The 22,370-nt window shown below is 38.5% G+C and overlaps 1 protein-coding gene across 1 annotated transcript in view; it reads left to right on the forward strand.

The window, feature by feature from the left end:
• The window catches only part of MAP3K5 (mitogen-activated protein kinase kinase kinase 5), a gene marked incomplete at its 5' end in the record, with an annotated part of 35,828 nt that extends 16,509 nt beyond the window's left edge, over positions 1-19,319 (forward strand). Inside the window, 14 exons of the mRNA XM_009073835.1 lie at positions 239-375; positions 1,060-1,165; positions 2,128-2,285; positions 2,777-2,954; positions 3,739-3,759; positions 4,816-4,993; positions 5,094-5,262; positions 8,188-8,373; positions 11,751-11,856; positions 14,112-14,355; positions 16,346-16,458; positions 17,336-17,448; positions 18,347-18,423; positions 19,223-19,319. Of these exons, the coding sequence (XP_009072083.1) occupies positions 239-375; positions 1,060-1,165; positions 2,128-2,285; positions 2,777-2,954; positions 3,739-3,759; positions 4,816-4,993; positions 5,094-5,262; positions 8,188-8,373; positions 11,751-11,856; positions 14,112-14,355; positions 16,346-16,458; positions 17,336-17,448; positions 18,347-18,423; positions 19,223-19,283 (1,847 nt within the window). The remainder of the gene's footprint in view (positions 1-238; positions 376-1,059; positions 1,166-2,127; positions 2,286-2,776; positions 2,955-3,738; positions 3,760-4,815; positions 4,994-5,093; positions 5,263-8,187; positions 8,374-11,750; positions 11,857-14,111; positions 14,356-16,345; positions 16,459-17,335; positions 17,449-18,346; positions 18,424-19,222) is intronic.
• Positions 19,320-22,370: the final 3,051 nt, after the last annotated feature.

Consider the following 22,370-nt stretch of genomic DNA (forward strand, 5'->3'; position numbering starts at 1 on the left):
CTGTTTGAGACTAAAGAAGCTTCTATGCTGCAGCTGAGGCCAGTGGAGATACTGAGACGCTTTTTAATTACTCAGGCCAGTGAAGATGCAAATAAGCATTTGTTTGGAGAGTACTTTGGTTATACAAGAGGTGCCTGCACTTGGGTTGGGATTGATGTTGTTCCTTTTTTTTCCTTTGGGGAAGAAAGCACAATTTAATTGAAATTTTACTCTCACATTTTGCTGTCCAAAATTATAGGCAGCCTTTCTGCTCTTCTACGATCCAAATGGGGACCATTAAAAAATAATGAGCAGACAATTGGCTTTTACACCAAGCAGATTCTTGAAGGATTAAAATACCTCCACGATAATCAAATAGTGCATCGAGACATAAAGGTAAGAATTTACAGAGAATTAAGCCTGATAGTGTTACATAACTGCACAACCATTTATTTGTCCTGTTATTTAAATCTTTTTTTTCCTGAAAGGTCTTTGTTTTCACATACTCTCTTTGCTATTCTGAACCATGGGTTAGTCAGGTAAACCACTGTTGATTTCAGTTTGCACCAACAAAATATGTTCTTTGTTATTTGGGTGTTTTAGAAGAATTGACATATAGCAACTTAAGATGTGATAAATATTTTTACTTCAGTTTTTAATGGCATGATTGAACTTTCATAAAATCTGATTAGAACAGAAGAATATTATGGATGGAATAATTAGCAAGTTATTTTCCAAGGAGTTTGCTGATGGAAAAAGTGGTGGGTTTTTTAAAAAAAAAAAAAAAAAAAAACAAAACCAAAAAACCCCACCCCAACTTTTCTCCCTCTTTTACTATTCTTTAACTGAATTCCTGTAGTTTTCTGGTAGTAGGGAAAATTCTTTGAAATGAAGTTTCTGTCAAATGTGATTACATAAGGCAGAAACACTAACAATTTCTCTTTCATCTTCCCTCGTAAGAGCCTTAAGAGGTAATTGTTACTCAGTGAAGAGTGCATTGTACTGTTTCAGGCTATGCAAGAATTCTTAGATGAAGAGTCTGCAGAGAAAAATAATTGCTCTGAATGTTCTGTTCCTCAGGGTGATAACGTGCTTATCAACACCTACAGCGGAGTGTTAAAGATTTCGGACTTTGGAACTTCAAAGAGACTTGCAGGCATCAATCCTTGTACTGAAACTTTCACTGGTATGTTCCCAGAGGAGACTCTCTTATCCTCACTTGAACTGTGTATGTAGGGTCAGAATCCACAGATGCTGAACTTTCATTGACTTCAAATCAATATAAAAGGTTACTGCAAGAATGACTTTTTGATACCTAGTCTTTAGCTATACAATGCACTTGTATGCACTGTTCAAAGAGAATGCTGTTTTGGATGTTCCAGTTGTAACATCAAAGTTCTCTACAAGGGTAGAGCTGTGTCTATCTGATGCTGTATTTGAGTCTGTCTCTTCTGTACGCAAGATTTTTTCATCTTGCTAATCCTTTTTTTCTTTCATGATTGGCTTGGACACCTTGACTTCATCTCCAGAATCGCTTATCTCCAGAACCTGTCATTAACTTTATCCTCTTTCTGCTTGATAATTTGATTTGGATGTTAAGTCATGCAATGGCATTGCATTAAATAGTTATGCAAAATGAGAAGTGACTGTTAGTTTAAGTGCACCCTCTGCCCTTCTATTGCTGCTCTAAATGGAACAGAATGCAGAATGATGTGTCAGTTTGATTCCCTTACTTCAAAAGAAGTGTTCATATCACCTACTCTTTTGGTTCAGATTTCAGGTTTCTCTTCCTTTTCTTATCTGGATGCAATTCAAAGTGATTAATCTTAATCTATAATACAGTAAATGAAAACTATGTCTGATCCAAAGCTCATCAAAACCTGTAATAATTGTCAGTGACTTTGAAGACTGACATCCAGATCAGTAGATTGATACCAAATGCTTTCATCACAAGTAATATTTTGAATAGTATTTTGACTGTTATATGGAATGCATATGGAAATTTTTGAATTTTGAATAATAAAAAGGGGGTTTTTTAACTCTCCTGATATTGCTCACTCTGCAGTGATTTTGTTCCCCTTGTCCTTTAGCTGTCTGTTTGCAGCATTACTGCACTTAAGTAAACAAAAAAGAGTATGTTTTAAACAGGTACCCTTCAGTATATGGCCCCAGAAATCATAGACAAAGGACCACGTGGCTATGGGAAGGCTGCAGACATCTGGTCTCTGGGCTGCACCATCATTGAGATGGCTACAGGGAAGCCTCCGTTCTATGAACTGGGAGAACCACAAGCAGCCATGTTTAAGGTGAGACATCTTCTATGTACAGCTCAGAGCAGGATTTGTAAACACAGGAAATCTTACTACTGTTTTGGAGAGACTAGAATTAGAGGTTGCAGAAAAGGAAGATAAAGGAAGTGTTTGGTTCATGAGGATATTAAGAAGAATAACCTGATTCACCTGAGAAGGAGTGCTGTGCACTTTTGAATAGAGTAACAGAGCAGTAGAGCAATAGCAGCCATTCAGCAGCCTGGGAGTTTAAGAGAAAAAATACCAAACTGAAAAAGAAGTAGTTTTCTGTTTTGTGGGAGCCTTGCAGTTGTGTTTTGTTTGTTTTTTAATGTAATCGTTTATACAGTTTGTAATTTTTTTCTCTGAATAATAAACTACTAGTAGAAAGTTAATATCAAGATTTGAGGATGATACACCATTTCTAGTGTCTAAACAGTTTTTTGATGTTGTTTAGTGTTTGAGAAAAGAATGGGATACATCACTGTTTCTCGCTTTATTCTTCCTAGGTGGGAATGTTTAAAATACATCCAGAAATCCCTGAATCCATGTCTGCAGAAGCCAAAGCTTTCATACTGCGTTGCTTTGAACCAGATCCTGATAAAAGAGCTTTTGCTCATGAGCTACTTATAGATGAATTCTTGAAGGTTTCAAGCAAGAAAAGAAAGTCCCCATCAAAGCTCTCAGGTAAGCATTGCTAAACTCAGTGTACAGTTTTGCTGCTGTTGATGATACTGTTTCCTGGAACTGCTGAGTCGCTCTGTAAGATGAACACAGCACATCTCCATCCCAGGTGAATGTTTCTTTGTAACCTTCTGTACCAGCAGCTTGCTGCAGAAACACTTGTAGCAGAATTCTGTTATTCTGTTGTCACAGGAGTAATTTCTAGAAGTATTTCTAATAAGGTTTCTAAAAGTCTGTGGTTTTGTGTGGTTTTTATGCTTGTTGTTTTTTTAATTTGCATTTGTTTTTGTTGAAACAATGTTAACGTAAAGTATATTTTGCGTAGGGTTAGAAAATGCTATTGAACCTCAGGGGAGTTTTCTGCATGAGCAAGATAATCTTTGTACCACATCAAACATGCACATACTGCATTATTTTTTTTGCATATTACTTTTCTGTAGTGTTCTAAATTATGGAAAGTAGCAAGGAGTTTTGAGCATATGAATAACATTTTCTATTGTGTGTGTGGATATACTTATGAAAATATCTTCTGTGTATTTTTAGAATGATACCTAAAAGAAATAAAAACATCAGGTAAAGGAGATGGCAGTAGATGACACTTCTAAGGTGGTGGTTTCCACCCCCTCAGATTAAAAGTAACTTTGAATTGAAATAAATTACACTTTTGGAGACTGCAGGAGAGTTGAGATAGTCCATAAAAACGGGAAGTTACCCTTCAGACTACACATATTTTGTCAGTTAATTTCAGCATATTTAACTTCATTTTTTCTTTGCTTTTCTCTCACAGTTCTTTCAGCTAACACAAATGGTGAGTTTTAACATACTTCTCTATCAAAACATACCTGTGTAGATACTGTGGTTATCACTTATTCTGGTACAATTTGTCACACTAAAATGTTGGAAAGAGCTGTGGGCACAATTGTGAAAATAAGTGACCTCTCTCTGATGTTACCATCTAATTCATTGTGCATATTTAAACTATGGTTTTCAGTCCTACCAGACTGTGGCTTAATTTCCTAGGCAGGAGGGTGATAAGGCTTGAAGGGTTGTGTTGTTTACGGGGACATTTAGTGGAAACCAGTGACTGTTTCATAGTAGCAACAGAGCCAAGGTTTGTGGAGAAAGATCACATAGATTTTTTACTAGACTAAATTCTATAACTTAAAAAGCAGAATGCATTTGAGACCACTTGTCAGGCCTGGGCACAGGATACTCATCTCTTTCAGGAAATGAACTGGGGAGAGTGGGAGGGAACTGAATCACACAGTGTTACTTTCACGCTGAGTTGGTATCAAAGTACATTTTGAAATGTGCACATGTGAAATAGGTATGAACAGTCTCCTGCAGCAGTAACATGTGCTTTGGATTTAAAACTAAAAGTTCTGCCTTAACATGCATGTTTATTTGTCTTCAAACACTATAAACTAATTAAACTTGTACAAAATAGTCTGATTTGAAAAATGTATCTTCTATGTATTGTGTGTATAAATATAGACATATTTATATACACCCATAAAATTAAGATCTGTGAAGGTGCATGTGTGACTTAGTCTCTAGAAACATTTTGCTGCTGCTGGACGTGATGATATGAGATGCATGATCACTTCAGTGTTGAAGTTTTGTTAGTGAACTTGCAAAGAGCCCAGAATTTCTGTCTCTCAGGAAGCTTTTGTATAAAAATATAGCTGAAAGGTAACTCTATTCCGGAAGAATAAGCTTTAGGAGATTTTTGTTGATTTTGTTTTAATATTTTGTATTGGTGTGAGGGAAGACTGCAGTCTTTCTGTTCCTCTGAAAGAATAACCATTTCACTTCAGAACTGTGATTATTAAATTCTAATTTCTGAATATTCCTATACAAATAGAATATCTTCGGAGCATTTCCTTACCTGTCCCTGTTCTGGTGGAAGATACGAGTAGCAGCAGTGAATATGGTTCTGTCTCACCTGATACAGAATTAAAAATTGATCCATTCTCCTTCAAAACAAGAGCCAAATCCTGTGGAGAAAAAGATGGGAAGGGAATCCGGTCCCTTTTTCTGAGGTAAAGAGCTATCTGGCATTTATGCTACACGGTAGATTAGCAATGTGTGCGTTGGGGTGGTTTCTATAACGTTTCTTTTCACTAAGTGTCTTTCATTCAGCATCCCAGACGAACATTTTGAGGATCACAGTGCACCTCCTTCACCTGAAGAGAAAGATTCTGGGTTTTTCATGCTGAAGAAGGATAGTGAAAGGAGAGCCACCCTTCACAGGATATTAACTGAGGACCAAGAGCAGGTGGTGAGGAACCTGATGGAAGCTTTGGCTCAGGTAAAGTAATTTCAGAAGGTGGCAAAAGTTTTTCGAATTTGAAGATTTCTCTGCAGTTACCTGGAACCCTTGGAATTACACGTAGTAAAGCAATTAAAAAATAAGTTTGATTAAACTAGAAAGCATACACCATGTAAGCTCTCACATGTAAGCTCTCTCTGTTTTATTTGGGCTATTAGAAATAGGTTTTGAAATTGTTTATGCTGTATTACGTGTGCCTTCTGTGTTGTTTGTAAATACTACATATATGACTGGGTAGTAGTACTGGCCAGACAGCAGGAAAACATGTTTTCATAATGCTCTATTTTGCCAGTGATTTTCAAATTGGACTAACTGAGGCTGTCAGGTCAACTCATGTAAGGTGGATTGTCTCCAGGAGGGGATTATCTTGGCCCTCTTCCAAAGTTCTATCTTGTGGCTGACTGGTTTGACAAAGGGAGATTTAGATCTTTTGGTCTGCTCTGGCCTTAGGTTAGGTTATTGTGTAGAAAAAATGGGGCTGGCTAGTACACCATTGCCTTCTAAGCAGCAGCCATAAAAAGAGAAAGAAGGAGTTAGGGAGAAAATAAATTGCAGCTCTTCCTTGGTGCACTTGGGAGCACATATGGAGGGAAGATGGAGTAACAGTGGGAGCTATGGCAAACAACACAATAATTGCATAATGACCTTTTGGCACTCCTTTGTGGGGACGACTCATTATGATGATGGATCAGTTCGGGATGACACTGAATAAATAACAGGTCATGACCACACGGCTAAATGTTGCAACACCATAATTGGATGACGTGATTTTTTGTTCTCATTTGTGTGTCTGTGTTAGTAGTTAATTGACTCACTTCATTCTCAAGGCAAAGTGTTGCTGGTCTAAAACATATTGGTATAAAATGTGACAACTCATGTTCTAAAATTAGTACTGTTTAGAACCTGATGCAAACCAATAGGATTTTTAGGCATGTACTGCAGTTAATGTAATTGGAAATTGCTGCCATGCCAATAAAGAGAGCCTCCAACTCTTTGGATGGGAGAGGGAGGAATGCACCGTTGTCCTGGTAACTATAGAAAGTGTTTAAATAGAAGGCAAAGAGAGTTGCCTGTGATCTGTGCTTTGCTAAAGTGTTGCTATATCGGACACAGTTGTTAGCATATGTATGAAAGTAATAATCAGTGATTGTGAGAGGCTGAAACTCAATCACAATACCCAGAGAGTGTGCTTGGCATGTCGTGCCTTTTTCAGCTGGGGCTGGAACAGCCCAAGAGAGAAGCAGAGAGAAGCAGAGTTGTAGAGCTGGAGTTCAAAGTGCATGTGTGTGTGACTGTCTGCCCTTCAGAAGGATGCAGAACTCTGACTCCCAAACACTGTTTTCTCCTTTGAGAGAGGGACCCTGTTCAGAGAGTAGGAAACTTGCTCAAACCACCAGAAAGTGGTGCAGTTAAGGGGAATTTGAGTCAGCTTCTTATGTCCTGTTTAAATGCAAGAAACCTGGCTGGCTTGTTAGGCTTCACCAGGGTTTAGGTTTGATAGCATTTTTCTCTTCACAAAAACTTTTCATAAGAAAGGTTTCAACAAAATCATTGGGTGTGGTGGGTGAATTACACTGACAAAACAGCTCACTGTTTCTAACTATTCATGTCCCCAGAGTGCCTTGATGGACTTGGATCTCAGTCCAGGGCTGCCGTGTGCATTTACCTGTCTGCCCTAATGGCTTCTTAATAATTTATATGAAAAGGAGATTGGGTACTGCAGGACAGTGAGGGATCAACTTCAGTATAGCAAATCATCAGGCAAATTCTCCAAAGCGGGTCAAGATGAGAGGCTAGGATCTCTTAACTCAGAAGGATGCTTTAGTCAGTGGTATCTTTCACTGCTCTAGAACTTTTGCCTTTTTTTTTTTTTTTTTAGTTTCTCTCTCAAGTAATCAATTATCTTTGTTTCATCCTGATCAGAATTGACTAACTATAGTTGAAAGCTCAGTTTTATTGGCAAACAAGAATTCCTGATGTCTGGCCAGTGTAACATTCATGGCACAAAACTGGCAAATGCCACAGAACCAAACACTGTATGTCCCTCTGATATCAGTGTCAGGTATCTTTAGTCTATATAAATATTACTTACCTTCTTTCAGAATAAGCATCTAATACATCATGTTGAACAACAACTCTGGCTTCATTTGGAATTGAAATTTGCATTCAGTTGGCATAACTTTACTTAAGAGAGCAAATATAGTCCTCTGCTTCCTGGTTACTTATGCTGGTAATTCTGATGAATGCTTTTGAGCTTTTTGCTACTTTGGTAGCTCATGCAAAAACACAAAAGCTTTTAAAAATAGGCATATGAATATTTATAATAGAAAGGTGATACCTTTGTAGACCTGCTCTAAGAATAACTAAGTGTAGAAGTTCCATATTAAGGGAAATTAGGAATTTATGCAGGAAAGAGCTAGTCCCTTCCTGAGTCTCCTGCATATCTTTGACTAATCCTTTCTTTAAAATACTGCTGTGGTACTTTGCATGTTGTCTCTCTGAGGCAGGCAGAAATTAGAGGCACTGCAAAGTACATGTTTGTTTGCAATTAAGAGTAATTTGTAATATTCATTGCATGGTATATTCATTCATATATTTTCACTCCTGTACAAAGAGACATACAGACTACAGTGTGCATATATTCTTCAGCAACTGATATAAAATGAAGTCAGCTACTTGCTCATCAAATTTCCTGCATTACCAGGGAGCTCAGCAGTAGGGCTCTGTGCTGCTGTAGTTATGCTGCACCATTGCCTGACCTGCAGCTGCACCTTTCCCTTGACCATAGCAGTCAAGTTTCTGAAAATCCATATTGCCAACTGAAGTTATTTACTAAAGTCCCTCTTGGTATACATTTCCAAAGATGACTATCAAAACTATTTCTTTTCCTCTCTCTTCTACCAGGGAGCTGAAGAACCCAAGCTAAAATGGGAACATATCACAACGCTCGTTTCCAGCCTCAGAGAGTTTGTACGGTCCACTGATCGCAAAATCATCGCCAGCACTCTTTCAAAACTGAAGCTGGAGTTAGACTTTGACAGCCATGGTATCAGTCAGGTGCAGCTGGTGCTGTTTGGTTTTCAAGATGCTGTAAGTTGTCATTTTTACTAAGAAATTTGTGCACCAAAACTGTGCCCGTTCTACCCCCCAAAAAAAACCAAAAGCCAGAAGCAAACAGAACTTAACTGCCAAACAGTTACTGAAACAATTATAATCGAGGGCTTTGAACTTGTAATAACAAAAACCCAGCCTGCAGCCATGACTTGGCTTGGTTGCCATGTGATCCTTTGGCAGGACACAAACTCTGAACACAATTACTGAGTTTTTGCTGATGAAAGATCTAGAAGGCTCAGCATAGTTGGGTGAATATCATGTCATAATACTAAAGCAGGAAAGCCTTGTTAAATGTGTCTCATTTTAGAGGGCTTTCTGGTAAATAAGACCAACACTGCATGTCAGGCTTATCCTACATAAATGCAGTTTCTTGAACTTGACTTATCTTATAAACCAATGCAATAAACCACTCCATGCCACCAATAGTAGTCTCTCTACCTTGTAAAATTGTATTGAATTATTATTCAAGTATTTTTGATTAATAGCAGTTTTCTGCCAAACTAGACATTTTAATTTCAATTTGTAATAAGCAGGATAAGAAGGAATTAAAAAAGGTTACTTTTCTATCAATAGTTACTGTTAAATTTAGTATTTCCTACATTGAGCAACCAAATGCACACATGGATAGCCTTTAAGTAGCTAGTTTGCAGAAAACAAATGTTTTTTCTTCTTAACCTATGTATTTAAATGTCAGTTCACAAGCAGTTAATCTTAATGATTAAGATGAATAATGAACATGGGCAGGTGCAGTTGTGCTGAGTATCACTTGTCCAGACTGAAGTCATGTAGTAAAAATGAAATGATGATCCAATTAGGTATTTGAGGTGGATGATTCTGTTAGCATTTAAACCTGGGGCACTCTGACAAGTAAAAGAGCTGTCAGGAAGGATGACATAGTATGTAAACTGTTGCATAGACTCCACTAACAAGAATTATATAGTTTTTTAATAAACCTAATGTGTGATATGAATCTGTGAGAGAGGTTCCTACAAATCAAAATTCTCTCTTTGATTCTTGTGAGTATACTTTCAGCTCTCCGTTCTGCTTAACCTCATATGAATACTCTTTTGACACTTGGAATTTAAAAAAAGCATACAAGGTCAAGAAAAAAATGGAGAGAGGAATAGTGCAAATACCTGTGCTGGTGTTCCGATAAGAGATGTTGTTGGGCATCAGTTGTTTGGTGGTAATTGCCTGAGTTGCATTTTTATCAAAAGAATTACCTCTTGTTAACCTCATCATTACAAGCTGCTGTTTTTAACTGATAAATATCTCTTTCACTACTATCTTTCTATTATTTAACTAAGCCCACAGGAAGTTCAAAAGAAAAAATTGCTTTATATGTCTCCATTAGGAATTCTTTTGGACATACAGTAGATTTCTATAGTAATACACTGAAATCCAGAACAGTAACAAGGCGTCAGATCTTGCAGAGACTGAGATACTGCTTGAAGTGACTGTTGTGTTCTCCACAAAGTTGCATCTTGGTTCTTCAGTTCTCAGACAGGCTGCACCTAGCTAAACATGTCGATGTCTTGGTAGCAGTCAGTATGGGGAGGTGCAGAGAGCCTGCAGAGGGGAGCTGTGCTGCCTCAGAGGGGCAGTGGGCCGGTCCTTGGGTAGCTGCTGTCCACGTGTGGGGCACGGGGCAGGCTCCCCTGGCACTGCTGACAGCTCTCCAAGCCCAAGCACAGCGTCCAAGTGCCATCTCGTGGCCATTGGCAATAGGATTGGGGAGACACAGGTACTGCTGCATTGGGCTGACCCTGACTGGCAGGTAGAGGAAAGCGCCGACCCAGTCACTCGTTCACTCCCTCCCGCAGGATGAAGGAGTGAATCTGAACGTCCCAAACTGAGAAAACTTGTGGGTCAAAGTAAAGACTGTTTAATAAGTGAAGAGGGGAAAAAACTTCACAAGTGATGCAAAAGCAATCATTCACCACTAACAGACTGATGCCCAGCCAATCCCTGAGCAATGTTTCCTTTGGAAAAACTAGCCCCTAGTTTTATTGCTGAGAGTGATACTACATGGAAAGGGATATTTCCTAGGTCAATTTGAGTCGGCTGTGCCAGCCATGTCCCCTTCCAGACGTTAGAGCACCCCCAGCCAACTCACTGGTGGTGCAGAGTAAGAAACAGGGAAGGCCTTGATATTGTGTAAGTTTTGCTCAGCAATAACTGAAACATGGATGTGTTATCAAGGCTGTTTTAGTCACCAGTCTGAAACAGCAGCATGTGGGCTGCTGTAAAAAAAATTTAACTCCATCCCAGCCAAACCCAGTACAGGTACCTAGATTAATTACTGCATTTCTGAATACTGTTGCTTTGGGGCAGTGAAAATAACTTTTACATATCCTCTGAAGGCATCATTCGTGTAACTCCAGTCATTTTTTACAGAGAGATTATCACAATGTGAAGGAATTGAACTAACCCTTTTTTTAGGAAGAGTAAAGTAGCTTTTTGCCACGTATTCAGTAGTCTCTCCTTTTTTTTTAAGGCTGTGAGTAACTCGATAATTTTCTAAATACAGTTATATTTGTTTCTTAATGCAACTGCTCAAGTTCTGCTCCTGCAGAGTCTGTTGCTTTGGACTGCTTCCCTGCCTTGAAAACAGCACAGTTTTGTGCTATTGCCACTAGGCATTTAGTTGTAGCAGTGTCACCTTGTCTGTTTCTTCCCTGTCATTTGGGAGTTGGATAACAATTCCCCTGAGGTAGAGTCATTCTTGCAAGTGGCATGGAGCACCCATAGAGGCACCTGGGAACATGGCTAAAAGCAGTTTGAAAGCAGGCCTGTAGGCACTTTGGAGCAACCCAGAGTAGAAAACTATCTGATTGCACAAAGTAAAAAGCAGAAGAAAAGAGAAAATGGTACAGCACACAAATGAAGTTCCCTGACTGTTTAACTATTATTTGACTATTTTCTGAATTAAGAAGGAATGGCATTACATTAGTTCTTTGATATTTCCTACAATTGTACTTTAAAATAGTACTGCTCAGAGTAGGCAGTGAAAACAATGCCAAAAAATTAACAAGGTTAATTAGCTTCAGTTATAAGCCTTTCATTACATGGTCCTTAGTATTTGTCTGGGTTGCATTCTTCTTACATTTCTCTCTGCAGCCATGAAAGTTAAGTATCCCAACCATCCATCAAAAATCATCTAAGACAGGAACTCGCACTTGATAAAATAAAAAATAGTGCATGCCTGATAATAAAACAGAGAAAGTTGGCAAAGTTCTAATCATCTCTTTTGATACAGGATCTCTAAGTTTAAACACTTTCTATAATGCTGACATATATGATAGTTTTAAGTTGAGAGGATGTAATATCTGAACTCAGTTTTCTGTTACTAGGTCAATAAAGTTCTCCGAAATCATAACATCAAGCCACACTGGATGTTTGCACTGGACAGCATAATCAGAAAAGCTGTGCAGACTGCTATAACAATTTTAGTTCCAGGTGAGTCATTTCTTAATACTCAGCAAATATTTATCAGCTGATCTCTTTAAACAAGCTTTAGAGTGGTGATTATGATGCTTCACTTGAGATTTTGAAATGCACAATGGCCTTTTTCCTGCTCATTGTCTGTTTCGCAATTCAAAAACTAAGCACTTCTGGAAACCACCTTTCCATGATGCATAATCTAAATGATTCTGTAATGAGTGGTAGTAGGCTAAGGTGCTCTGGGACCTAATTTTTTGAGGTACACAATGTTGCCCTTGAAATCCAAAGGACAGACCTCTTACCAGCACAGGCCAATTCTGGAAGGTGTTTTGCAGAGTGTAGATCAATGATGCGCTTTCAGGAGCGCTTGGAAGTTTCTCTTGCACCTGTTCACAAGCTGTCCAAAGCCAAAAAAACCCAACAAACAAACAAAAAAGCCCCAAAACACTCTCCAAAAAGCCAAACTAAACAAATGAGTCTGCAGAGGCTGCAGTTTGAAGATTGTATTTTGAATATTATGGAAGTAGAATGCACTGGCTGCACTGAGGGCAGGGGGCTGTTTAGAACAAACTGTAGCCCATTCTCTTAGTTATCTACCTATTTCCAGAGCTAGTTTCTCTGCTGCTTCTTAACTTCTAATACTGGAATTAATGGTGATATTTTCAAATTTGTGATTTCATGCTCTAAGTCTGAAGTCAGAATAATTATGTTCCTGTTTTCTGCAGTCAGTTAAGCCTTAAATTATCAATAAGGGGATCTGAAAGTTCCAACAAAAGTTCTTGGTATTTTCCATACCCTTAACATAAATAGAGTTTCTGTGTTACTTTCAAATCAGAAGGAAAATCTGCCTTTTGATTAGACTGCCAAACACCTTTAAAATGCATGTACTTTATTGCTGTATAATAGGAGTACTGTAGAATTCTTCTTTAATAAACTGTTCTTCCCCATGCAGCTCAGTATCAGCATTAATTGTACGTGGTCAAGCTTAAACAAAAGCCTCTGTGCCCTAGTAGCTTTCAGGCACTGATTATCTGCCTCTTCCCTGTTTGCCTTACCCTACATCTGTTTGTTTTCCCTTGCCTTTGTCTCTTTTTTTTTTTTTTCCTCCTATGAATTATATGAAGATCTATCTCGGGCCTTAACACTTCTAAAAGTTATAGGATGTTTTAGGAGTGGGACAAAGCAGATTTTATACAGTTATACTCCTTTTGGTGAATAATGCCAAAGAAGTTCTGCACCATGCTAATAAGAACAGAAGTTCAAAGCAAATTCAGGCATATTTGCCTAACAGTATTTGGGTAACTGTTATGCAGTAAATCTGCTCTCTTTAATTTAGCAGAAGCACAGCTCTGTTGATCTTAGCATGTTCAGCCTTGGCAAAGGTATGTAGCATTGAAATGAAGAGGAAACAGATCAAGGAACAAATATTCATTTTGTAAAGAAGAGAAATCTACTTGTTAGTTATTCAGCAGAAAGGGTAAAAACCAAGTGTGAGGAGACTAAAATGAGGGCTCAGCAATAAGAAGTCACAATTGAAGGAAGGAAAAAAGCTTTATATTACTGGTTAGAATTAACAAACAGATGTTGCAATAATAGGTAATGTAGGAGTATAAGATCTTGTGTACATATCTTGCATACCTGGTGCGCTCTGGTAGGTAGTTTAAACAGGCAATAACAGAAACCAGAGCACACGTATAGCTTTGTGTTGTTTTGTGGATGTGCATCATTACAAAATAGGCAGTGTTCTCTCTGATAAATAGAAGGGAAGTGTTCTGGGCTCTGTTTGTAATTTCCTCTCTATATCTTTGGATATAATTTTTTGGTAAACATGGTATTCCTATAGCGAGAGAATGTGAAATCTTCCAGAATGGCAACAGCAAAAATAGCTGGATATAAAGGAAATAATGTTTATTTGTTTAATAAAACATTTTAGGTCAGACACATAAGAAAATACAAACCACTGAAAATGGAATTAAGCAAAAGAAAGAATCTGTGCTGCATATAATACTTCAACACAATTTGATGTGAAATGCTAGCCAAATCTGGAATCATATTCCTCCAAATGTTTGTGTTTTAGAGCTTTTGAACATTTGATAGGCTGAATAATAATCTGTGTAAACTATGATGCTGTTGTGTTTTGAGTGGTCTTAAACCCCTATATAATATCATCAGCTATAAGATGATCTGTAGCCTGTCACTTAGATCTGCTTTTGTTTTAATGTTTAACTAATGTTTAACATCTTTACTGTCTTTTGTTTACATTTTAACAGAATTGAGGCCACATTTTAGTCTTGCATCTGAAAGTGATACAGCAGATCAAGATGATGTAGAAGTTGAAGAAGATCAGGATGAACAGCCTCAGAACCAAACCATCCAACAGCCTTGCATTGTCATGGAAGATGCAGTAGCTACCTCAGGTGTTAGCACACTCAGCTCTACAGTATCCCATGACTCCCAGGCTGCTCACAGATCACTGAGTGTCCAGCTGGGCAGGCTAAAATTAGAGACAAGCAGGTAAGTCTGGACATAGGAGACAGAGACTAGCCTACTTGTGACAGTAGGTATTGTTTAGCTTTTAAAATATCTGTGCTGTACTCCTAGTGACAGTGTCAAAATTCCATAGCACTGCAAGGTGTTCATTTAAATGATGGTCATTGTTTGTCTGTGACTGGTCACTTATATTAGCTTTATTAATTTCAAAACAATTGTGATGCAAGTTAAGGTCAGTCTAGACTTCAGGTGCCCTTTCAAGGAAGGTCTGAGAGAGACTGGCTTGCTGCCAAACTTCTGCTTTTTCTCTCCTTCCTATGCTCTGTATGACTGAAGAATGGTGTTATGTTTTGTTTCCAGTAAGGCAGAACTTGCTGTTCTTTTCTATAGTTATTTCTGGGGAGTGAACTCAAGCTAGTTGAGAGCCACATATGAACTCCACGAGCAAACTGCTTCAGACTTGTTTTGTGCACAGAGTTCACTGCAGCAGGATCTGTGCTTTCCAGGAGCCATTGTCTTTTTATTAAACATATTTTTTTCATCAGAGAAAAATGGGAAAAATAGGTGTGTTGTTTAAGATAAGAAATGAGCCCAAAACGTGGCTATTGAATTTTTTTTTCAGAAATATATGGATTCCACTTTGAACCTTTTGAGGTTTTTTTGTTTCCTTAAGAAATGTCAGAGACAAGTCTGTCTCCATTATTTTATCAAAATAATCTTCTCTGTATTTTGTTTTCTTTTCATTAAAATATACCAGATAGTCTGTTTAAAGCAGATATGTAGCTTTTGCAGCATCTGATTGGACATTGGATTTCCTACTGACCTTGGTATATTTTGAATAGGACCTTGATAGAAAGAGAACATGTCTTCAGTAAGACAGTCATGATACTGGTAGAACATTCTTTCGAGTCAGAGTTCCAGTTGAAATGTTCAATTGCACTTTACTTTTAAATGTGTCCAAGGTTGTCGTAATTAGACTAATTCATTAGACTGTACTGTTTCTAATGAAGTACTGATATTTTTGAGTTCTTATAATTTTTTTACGCGTGACCACTGAGAAATATTTTGATTGCCTTATTGATATATACAAATAAATACCTAAATATTTTAGATTGACTCACTTTACTTCACAAGTTTATGGTGGGGAGTAGCCTCAGAAGTGATCCATTTGTTGAGGTATTTTTTGCTAGTGCTTTGCTTCTGTAAACTTCTGAAATGCAAAACCTTTAGCCAAGTAATAACCCCCAGTTATTCATGCAGAAATTTGTTGTTTAAATATTAATGAAAGCTTTATTAGCATAAGCAGCAAGCAGTTGTCAGGAGAAAATAATTTAGTATTTTATTGGCCCTGAAGGCATTTTTCAACCAGAATAGATACAGTAGGAGAAAGTTAACTGAAAGGTGACCTGTCTGGACAGAGTATCAGTCTGCACTCTTTTCTCAGTCTCAATAACACAGAAGGGTGGGCATAAAGTGCCTCATATGTGAGGAAGGGACAGCCCTTGTGTGGTTGAGAATGTATCTTCCACATTTAAGAAATGCATCACCACATTTTCATTGCAGGTCTGTCCTTGCCATACCTTTGCCATACCATGTCTGCTGGAGAGATGTGAACTGGCATTTTTCCTTACATGGGATTGCATGACAAAGTTTAGCCCTTGGTTTATGAAAAACTTTGATATTTGTTCTCAGTCATACAGTTTTGTTGAGAACAGAATGCTAGCTGTAGAAATGCCACTGAAATTTCGTACCATACCACTTGTTTAGTGGGTGAATGTGCATATGGAGGCTGGTGTGTCTGGGGTGGGTTTTTTTAGAGCTATAGCTTTAGGAACCAATGAATGTCTAGATGCAGGTCATAATAAATCTATAGCGAAAGAATATTCCTATGAAAGCTGAAGAAGTCTGTCCTTGTCTTTGTCAGGAAGGTTTCCAGTTTAACTATAGTAATATCTTTGCTTTCCTGATAATCTGAAGCTACTTAAATGTGTGCTTCTGTCTCGTTACTTCACAGGTTATTGGAGGAGTTGGTTCAAAAGGAGAGAGAATTTCAAGTCCTCTTACATCAAGCTATAGAAGAAAAAGATCAAGAGATCAGAAACCTACGGCTCCGATCACAGCCAATAGGTGAGAAGAATTTTCAAGGAAAAGTTTCATACTGCCTACAGAGGAAACAGTGCCAGCTAAACTTCTGTTGCTTTTAATGAGCCAGTCTCAGCAAAGATGCTTTATTATGCTGCTCCTGGTAGGGTTTGCTTTGAAATAACAATGTGGAAACAAGTTACTGACTTCGTTAATCACAGTACAAGGAATGGTATGATTTAAATATTTCTGTTTGTGATTAAATGGAAGAGTACAAGGCTCATATCCCACAGAATAAATATTATTTCTGAAGAGGATAACCTAGTATGTTTAGGTATGTGTTGCATGCATTACAGACTGTTCCAGTTGTTACACTGAAAGTTAGAGGATCTAATCTGTGAGATGTAAATACAATTTAAAGGTTACTGAAGGAAGCAGAGTTTGCTGTGTATCTGCCCTGAAGAAGGTGAAAATGCTAATGCAGTTTGATGTTTCCATGTAAAGTGCTTCAAAGAAGTGTTGCTTCCCAAAAGCAGCTGATCTCAATCTAAGGCATTGCCTATGCACCAATTGCATGAGTTACACTGAACGGTTCAGGTAAATTGATGTGACAACCTTAGTGTAGAAACAGTGACAGTGAAATTGATGTGCCTTGTACTAGTAAAGATACTTTCTGAAGAGGGCCGAAAAATATATCTGTATCAGTGTTCGCATTACTTAAACTGTACCCCAGCTGAGTAATGAGTGTGGACTTGTCTATAAATTTTAATTGTGTTCTTTGGGAATTGACATTTGCGTTTATGGGGATATTGGTATTCTAAGCTTGAAGGGAAAGCTCACTGAAGACAGTGCTTCATGTGTCAAAAATGACAAGAGGTTGCTTTGGCAACACAAAACCTTGCTTCAAAAATGCTTGTTCCAGATATTCCTGGATTGTCCGTCTGTCATCGTCATTCCACTGGCACAGGAACCGAAGACCCTGATCTCATAAACTGGCTGAGAGTTCATGGAGCTGATGAGGCCACGATAAACAAGGTAGCAATGATTCTGTTCACACTCTGGCACAGCTGCAGTACTGTTTTGTGACTCAAAGATAACAAACCTTTTTAATTACTTTAGCACATTTTGAGAGAATAATTTATTTTCAGAGGACAGGAAAAAGCCATGAATATGAAGGCCTTCATAAAAATACAGTACTATTAATAGTTCCAAAATCTGATTAGGAATAAGGGAATAAAATGTCCTGGTAAATACACACACTTGCTTTTTCAGTGTCTTACACACTGTAGCAGTTCCTGATGATGATACCCTGGACATAAGGTGCATGTTCACTCTTAGCTAACTGTGCTGAGGTGAAATATCCTGAAGTAGATCTGTCTGCTCTGCAGCAAATTATATAATTTTAGAGGTGTTGAGCATCTCAGAATTTCAGATGACTTAGAAAAACCTGCATATAGTTATCACTCCTACAGATCAGATCAAAGGTCCCTCCAAATCCAATTACATCAAATCTAGATGCCATTTTTGCAAAGGTGGGTCTTAACTGTTGTTTTTAATTTCCTCTTGGGTTAAATGTGGTATTAATTATGCTCTAATTTGTGCTCGTTGAAGTCTGTGATTCTGAGAGATCAGTGGTAACAACAGAAATGTCAGTTGACAAAAGTTTTGAGTAGCTGTAGAAGCATTACAGCTTTCAAGTTGTGCCTGGTATGCCATGGACAGTATACAGTGTAAACTGCAAGTAGCTTCACTGTATTTCTCGAAATAATATGGATTAATCTGTTACATGGTTACATGTACCACATTTTAGCCCAATTTTAGGTTTCTTCCAAACTTAACTTTCTGTTTTTAAGGGCAGACGATCTTAAGAAGATGAGCTTAGGAAGTTAAATGATATTTCTAACAAAATGTTCATTTAAACTTCTTTTTGCAGTTCTTGGCTGAAGACTATACATTAACAGATGTTCTCTGCTATGTTACACGAGATGATCTGAAATGCCTGAGACTGAGGTAATGCTTCACAGTTAAATGAACTGTGCTGAGCAGGAGCTGTGCTTTGTTACAGGAGAAAATAACTAAGTCTCTACTGGATTGTGCAGTATTAATTTAAAATAAGTAACACTTTCCATGTTACTGATGGATGTATACTGATGCATCCCTGCTACACAGCTGATACTGTTTACATCTTAAAATAAGCTTTTTCTATTAAAGGCAAAAATTTTAAGGTAAAGCCTTTACCTTACACCTGGAGATACTGGTTATCCCACTAGAGCCTTGCTTTTAGTTCCAAAGGTAGCAATGGCAAAACCTTCAGTAGTTGATCATCATCATCAGACTTCAGAAATGTTACTCATGAACTGCAGCTAACACTAGATTTCACCTAAACCTGACACGTGTATGGGTCACTCACTGCGGAACCAAGTTTTAAGTAGGAACAATAGGAGTTACCAAACACTGTGTGTGTGCTCAGTTTGAAAATAATTTAAAAATTACAAGAAAAAGGGCAGGTGGTAAGATTTTTTTCCTAGTTGACACTTTCATCCTGTTGGAAGTGAGATATGTGGGTTATGCAGGTCCTTTGGACCGGAAGTCTGAATTCCAGACAACAGGCAGAAAGATCACCCTGTACTGTAATCAGAAAAGGACTCTGTTCTCTACTTGACTATTGCATGTTGAATTTCACCTTTGATCAGCCTTCCCACTGAGTTTCATTTCATTGAGCAAGAAAATCAGAAAGCACCTAAATTGGAATGCTTTCAGGCCAGAGAATATCTTTGTACCTGAGTGTCTTTATGATTTTTCCTTGCAGAGGAGGAATGCTGTGCACGCTCTGGAAGGCTATCACTGACTTTCGAGAGAAACATGCCTGACACTGAAACTTTTCTTTGCTTCTCTGCAGAGATGAAAAGATTTCCGTTCAGCACAGAGCAGGTGTGCTGTCAGAGGGACTGTTGCACTTTAATCCAGTATTTGTTTACCAATGTTAAAAACACTGCAGCTTCCTGACTGCTTTTGCTCCTATAATCCATAAGGAATCTGTAAACCTGCAGCATTATTTTACTTTAAATGTTTTTACATGCAAGTTTTTCAAGAATTTTAAAAAAAAAAACAACAGCCAAAAACCCACCAGAAAAAAAAGTTACAAACTTATGAAATATTGTAGTTAAAGTAAGCAGATGTTAATTTCATGAAAAACTGATGTAAGATTTCACATGACTGTACATCACTGGAACAAAACCAAAATGTGACAACAACTTTTCAAGTTTCTTTGTAATATATCTCAATAACCTGTATTAGAGCTTCACAATTTCAATCATAATTAGTTATTTTTCTTCAGTGTGCAAGACCTTAAGGTAATTGTTTTTACCTACTGCTCTACATAGTTTAATATTGTTTATTTTTCGGTAATTTAAGTTCTATGGTGCATTTGTTTTAGAGTTGTTTATGTACTACTGAACTGTACCAGTTGTATACACCTGAACCACAGTAATGTTAGCTTGTTCTAAAGCTATCTCTGACATATACAGTTGAAAATAAAAATAACCCAAGACTTACTTTTTTCTTACATTTTTGGACTTTGAAAATAATAAAAGTGTAGAACTGGAAAATATTGGAATAAAAAAAGAGAAAAAATCATACTGAGTATCAAGGGAACCTTTCTGACACATGTTAAACTTACTGTGACTTGAGTTTGATAACCATGGAATTGAATACTTTCTCAGTTTTCCTGTTCAATCTAATTCCTGTACTAACGATCCAGGGTCAAACCAAACTCTTCTCTGGGTGCTCTACTTGACCTGGGAAATGGAAGTCCTGCCTCCATGCACTGAATAGTCACTGTGGCCTCTTGTTTCTTTTTCTGCTTTTGTTTATGCAATGTGTCTTTTCTCATATATGCTGACAAAGGATGGTGGATGTTCCCTGTGCATCCACTGTCATTGTTCACTCCACCATTCTAGCACTGGGTATTAACAGATTCTTATGAGGCAGCTGCAAAAAAACTCCATCTTGAGTAAGACTTGCCTGGACAAGAAGCTGTTGTTTTCTTCATAAGCCTTGGTATTCCAGTGAAAGGCTTATGCTCTCCATTTTTCAGGTCTAGCAAGTATTTTCAAGGAAAACTAAGTATTTTTTTTAAAACATAAACATGTTGACCTAACAGGCATATAGTAATTTTTCCTAAAATATAACAATTATGTATATAAAAAAATGGCTAAACAAATAATTTTAGTAAAAAATTTTACTTCTTTTTTACTCTGGAGATGGTTCCACTGATTTTTGGGCACAGCTGGTTTTAACTACATTTCAGGAGCAACACAGCTACTGTTTACCAATTTCTACTGTGATTGCAGCAGAAAACAATACTCTTTCAAGGTAGTTTTAAGTTCTGGAAAGACCAGTGGTGGAGATTGACTTGTAAAACCCAAAGCAACTGAAAAGAAAACCTACCCATGGAAAAGTGACGCTAGGACAATGAACTTCCTTAATTGATTTTTATGTGAAGCATGATCCTGCATCTGTCCACGACTGCAGTTTGAAAACCTCTGATTTCCTGCAGCATGAATAGATCAGAATGTAATTGCATTGCTCTGTTTGCTTTGAAAGCATGCAGCCTGTTCTCTGTGACTCAGGGTGCTCAGAAATGCCAACTATGTATAAGAGAAGAGAGCATGATTTCAGCTGAATGTCCCCATGAGACCTAGCCTGGCACCAACTGGTAATTAACTCCTGTAGTTCACTGCTGGCTTCACCAGACCCAAGGCAGCTTCTGCAGAGCTGCTCAGCAGTCAGTTCTGTGATCTCCACTGTAAGACTGTATCAGGTCTGATCCATGTGTACATGGGCATGTACACGTACATGGGCTGGGCCATGTACACTCAGGCTACATGAACTGGTCTGAATGGCGTTCCCTGAACAACAGCTTATCCATATAGGTACTAGATCTGTACACTAAAGTTTATGCAGTATCTCTACTTCAAGCTACTTCGTATGGATTTGCTAGGTGCTACTTTTTATATCCTTGGACAGAATGTGGGGAAACGTTTTGGGACTGAGTGCATCATACAGGTTAGCCTGGGCCTCTTCAGCCTGGCTCCCTGAATATGCTGGTGGATGCCTACATGGACAACAAGTGAGGCCCTTGAGATTATGTTCTAAGGACGTGTTCTGTTTCAGTGCAGGATTTTGAGGAGGGCAAGATTTTGACTGTCGGGCATACCACTGTGTTTGAGCTTAGCTAGCCTCTTGGTCCTTGAGCAGTGCTGTTGTAAGCCAGGGCTCAGGCTGACCGAGACACCTTTCCACCCCCATGAAGAGAACACTGAAGTGAAAACTCGCTCGAGGCACTGCTGATTTTGCAGCCTTCTGCACCTTTCAGCATAGAGCCTGTTCTTGTATAACAAACGCTCTCCTGCCCACATACCACGTTTATCATCCAAGCCTCAAGCTGCTTCTGTTCTAAAGCACAAGTGGCTCCTGGTGCCACAAAACATTCATCTTCCCTTCCCCTAGACGACCTCGTGCCCTGAACTTAGCAGTTTGTGGAAGGAGGGTGTTCTGCAAGGTCGCTGAAGTTGGCTTTGTCCAAGTGCACCAGATTAAGCGAGCGGCACGTCTCTCTCTCCACCTGCTTGCCTGCACGTGTGCCACGGCTGCATCCTGCGTTCCCCAGCTCATTCACCCTCCTTCAACCCTAATCCTGATCACTGGCGCTACCTACAAGCAGGTGCAAAATTAAACGATGTTTTAATGCACACTAGAGCACTTTTAAGAGAAACACCCTGGAAAGCAGCACAGGGCCAGCTCAGGCGAACTCACGGGAGAGGTAACGAGACCTTTCCAGAGCAGACGTTCGCCGGCAGCTCTGCCCAGAGCCGTGTTTTCGGCGGCGAGGCGTTGCAGGCAGCTCTGAAACGCGTTTGCGAGCGCTTGCCGCGCTAACGAGCCTACGGCACTGC

Source organism: Acanthisitta chloris, unplaced genomic scaffold (genome assembly GCF_000695815.1).
Source record: "Acanthisitta chloris isolate BGI_N310 unplaced genomic scaffold, ASM69581v1 scaffold5824, whole genome shotgun sequence".
In the NCBI taxonomy this organism is placed as follows: Eukaryota; Metazoa; Chordata; class Aves; order Passeriformes; family Acanthisittidae; genus Acanthisitta; species Acanthisitta chloris.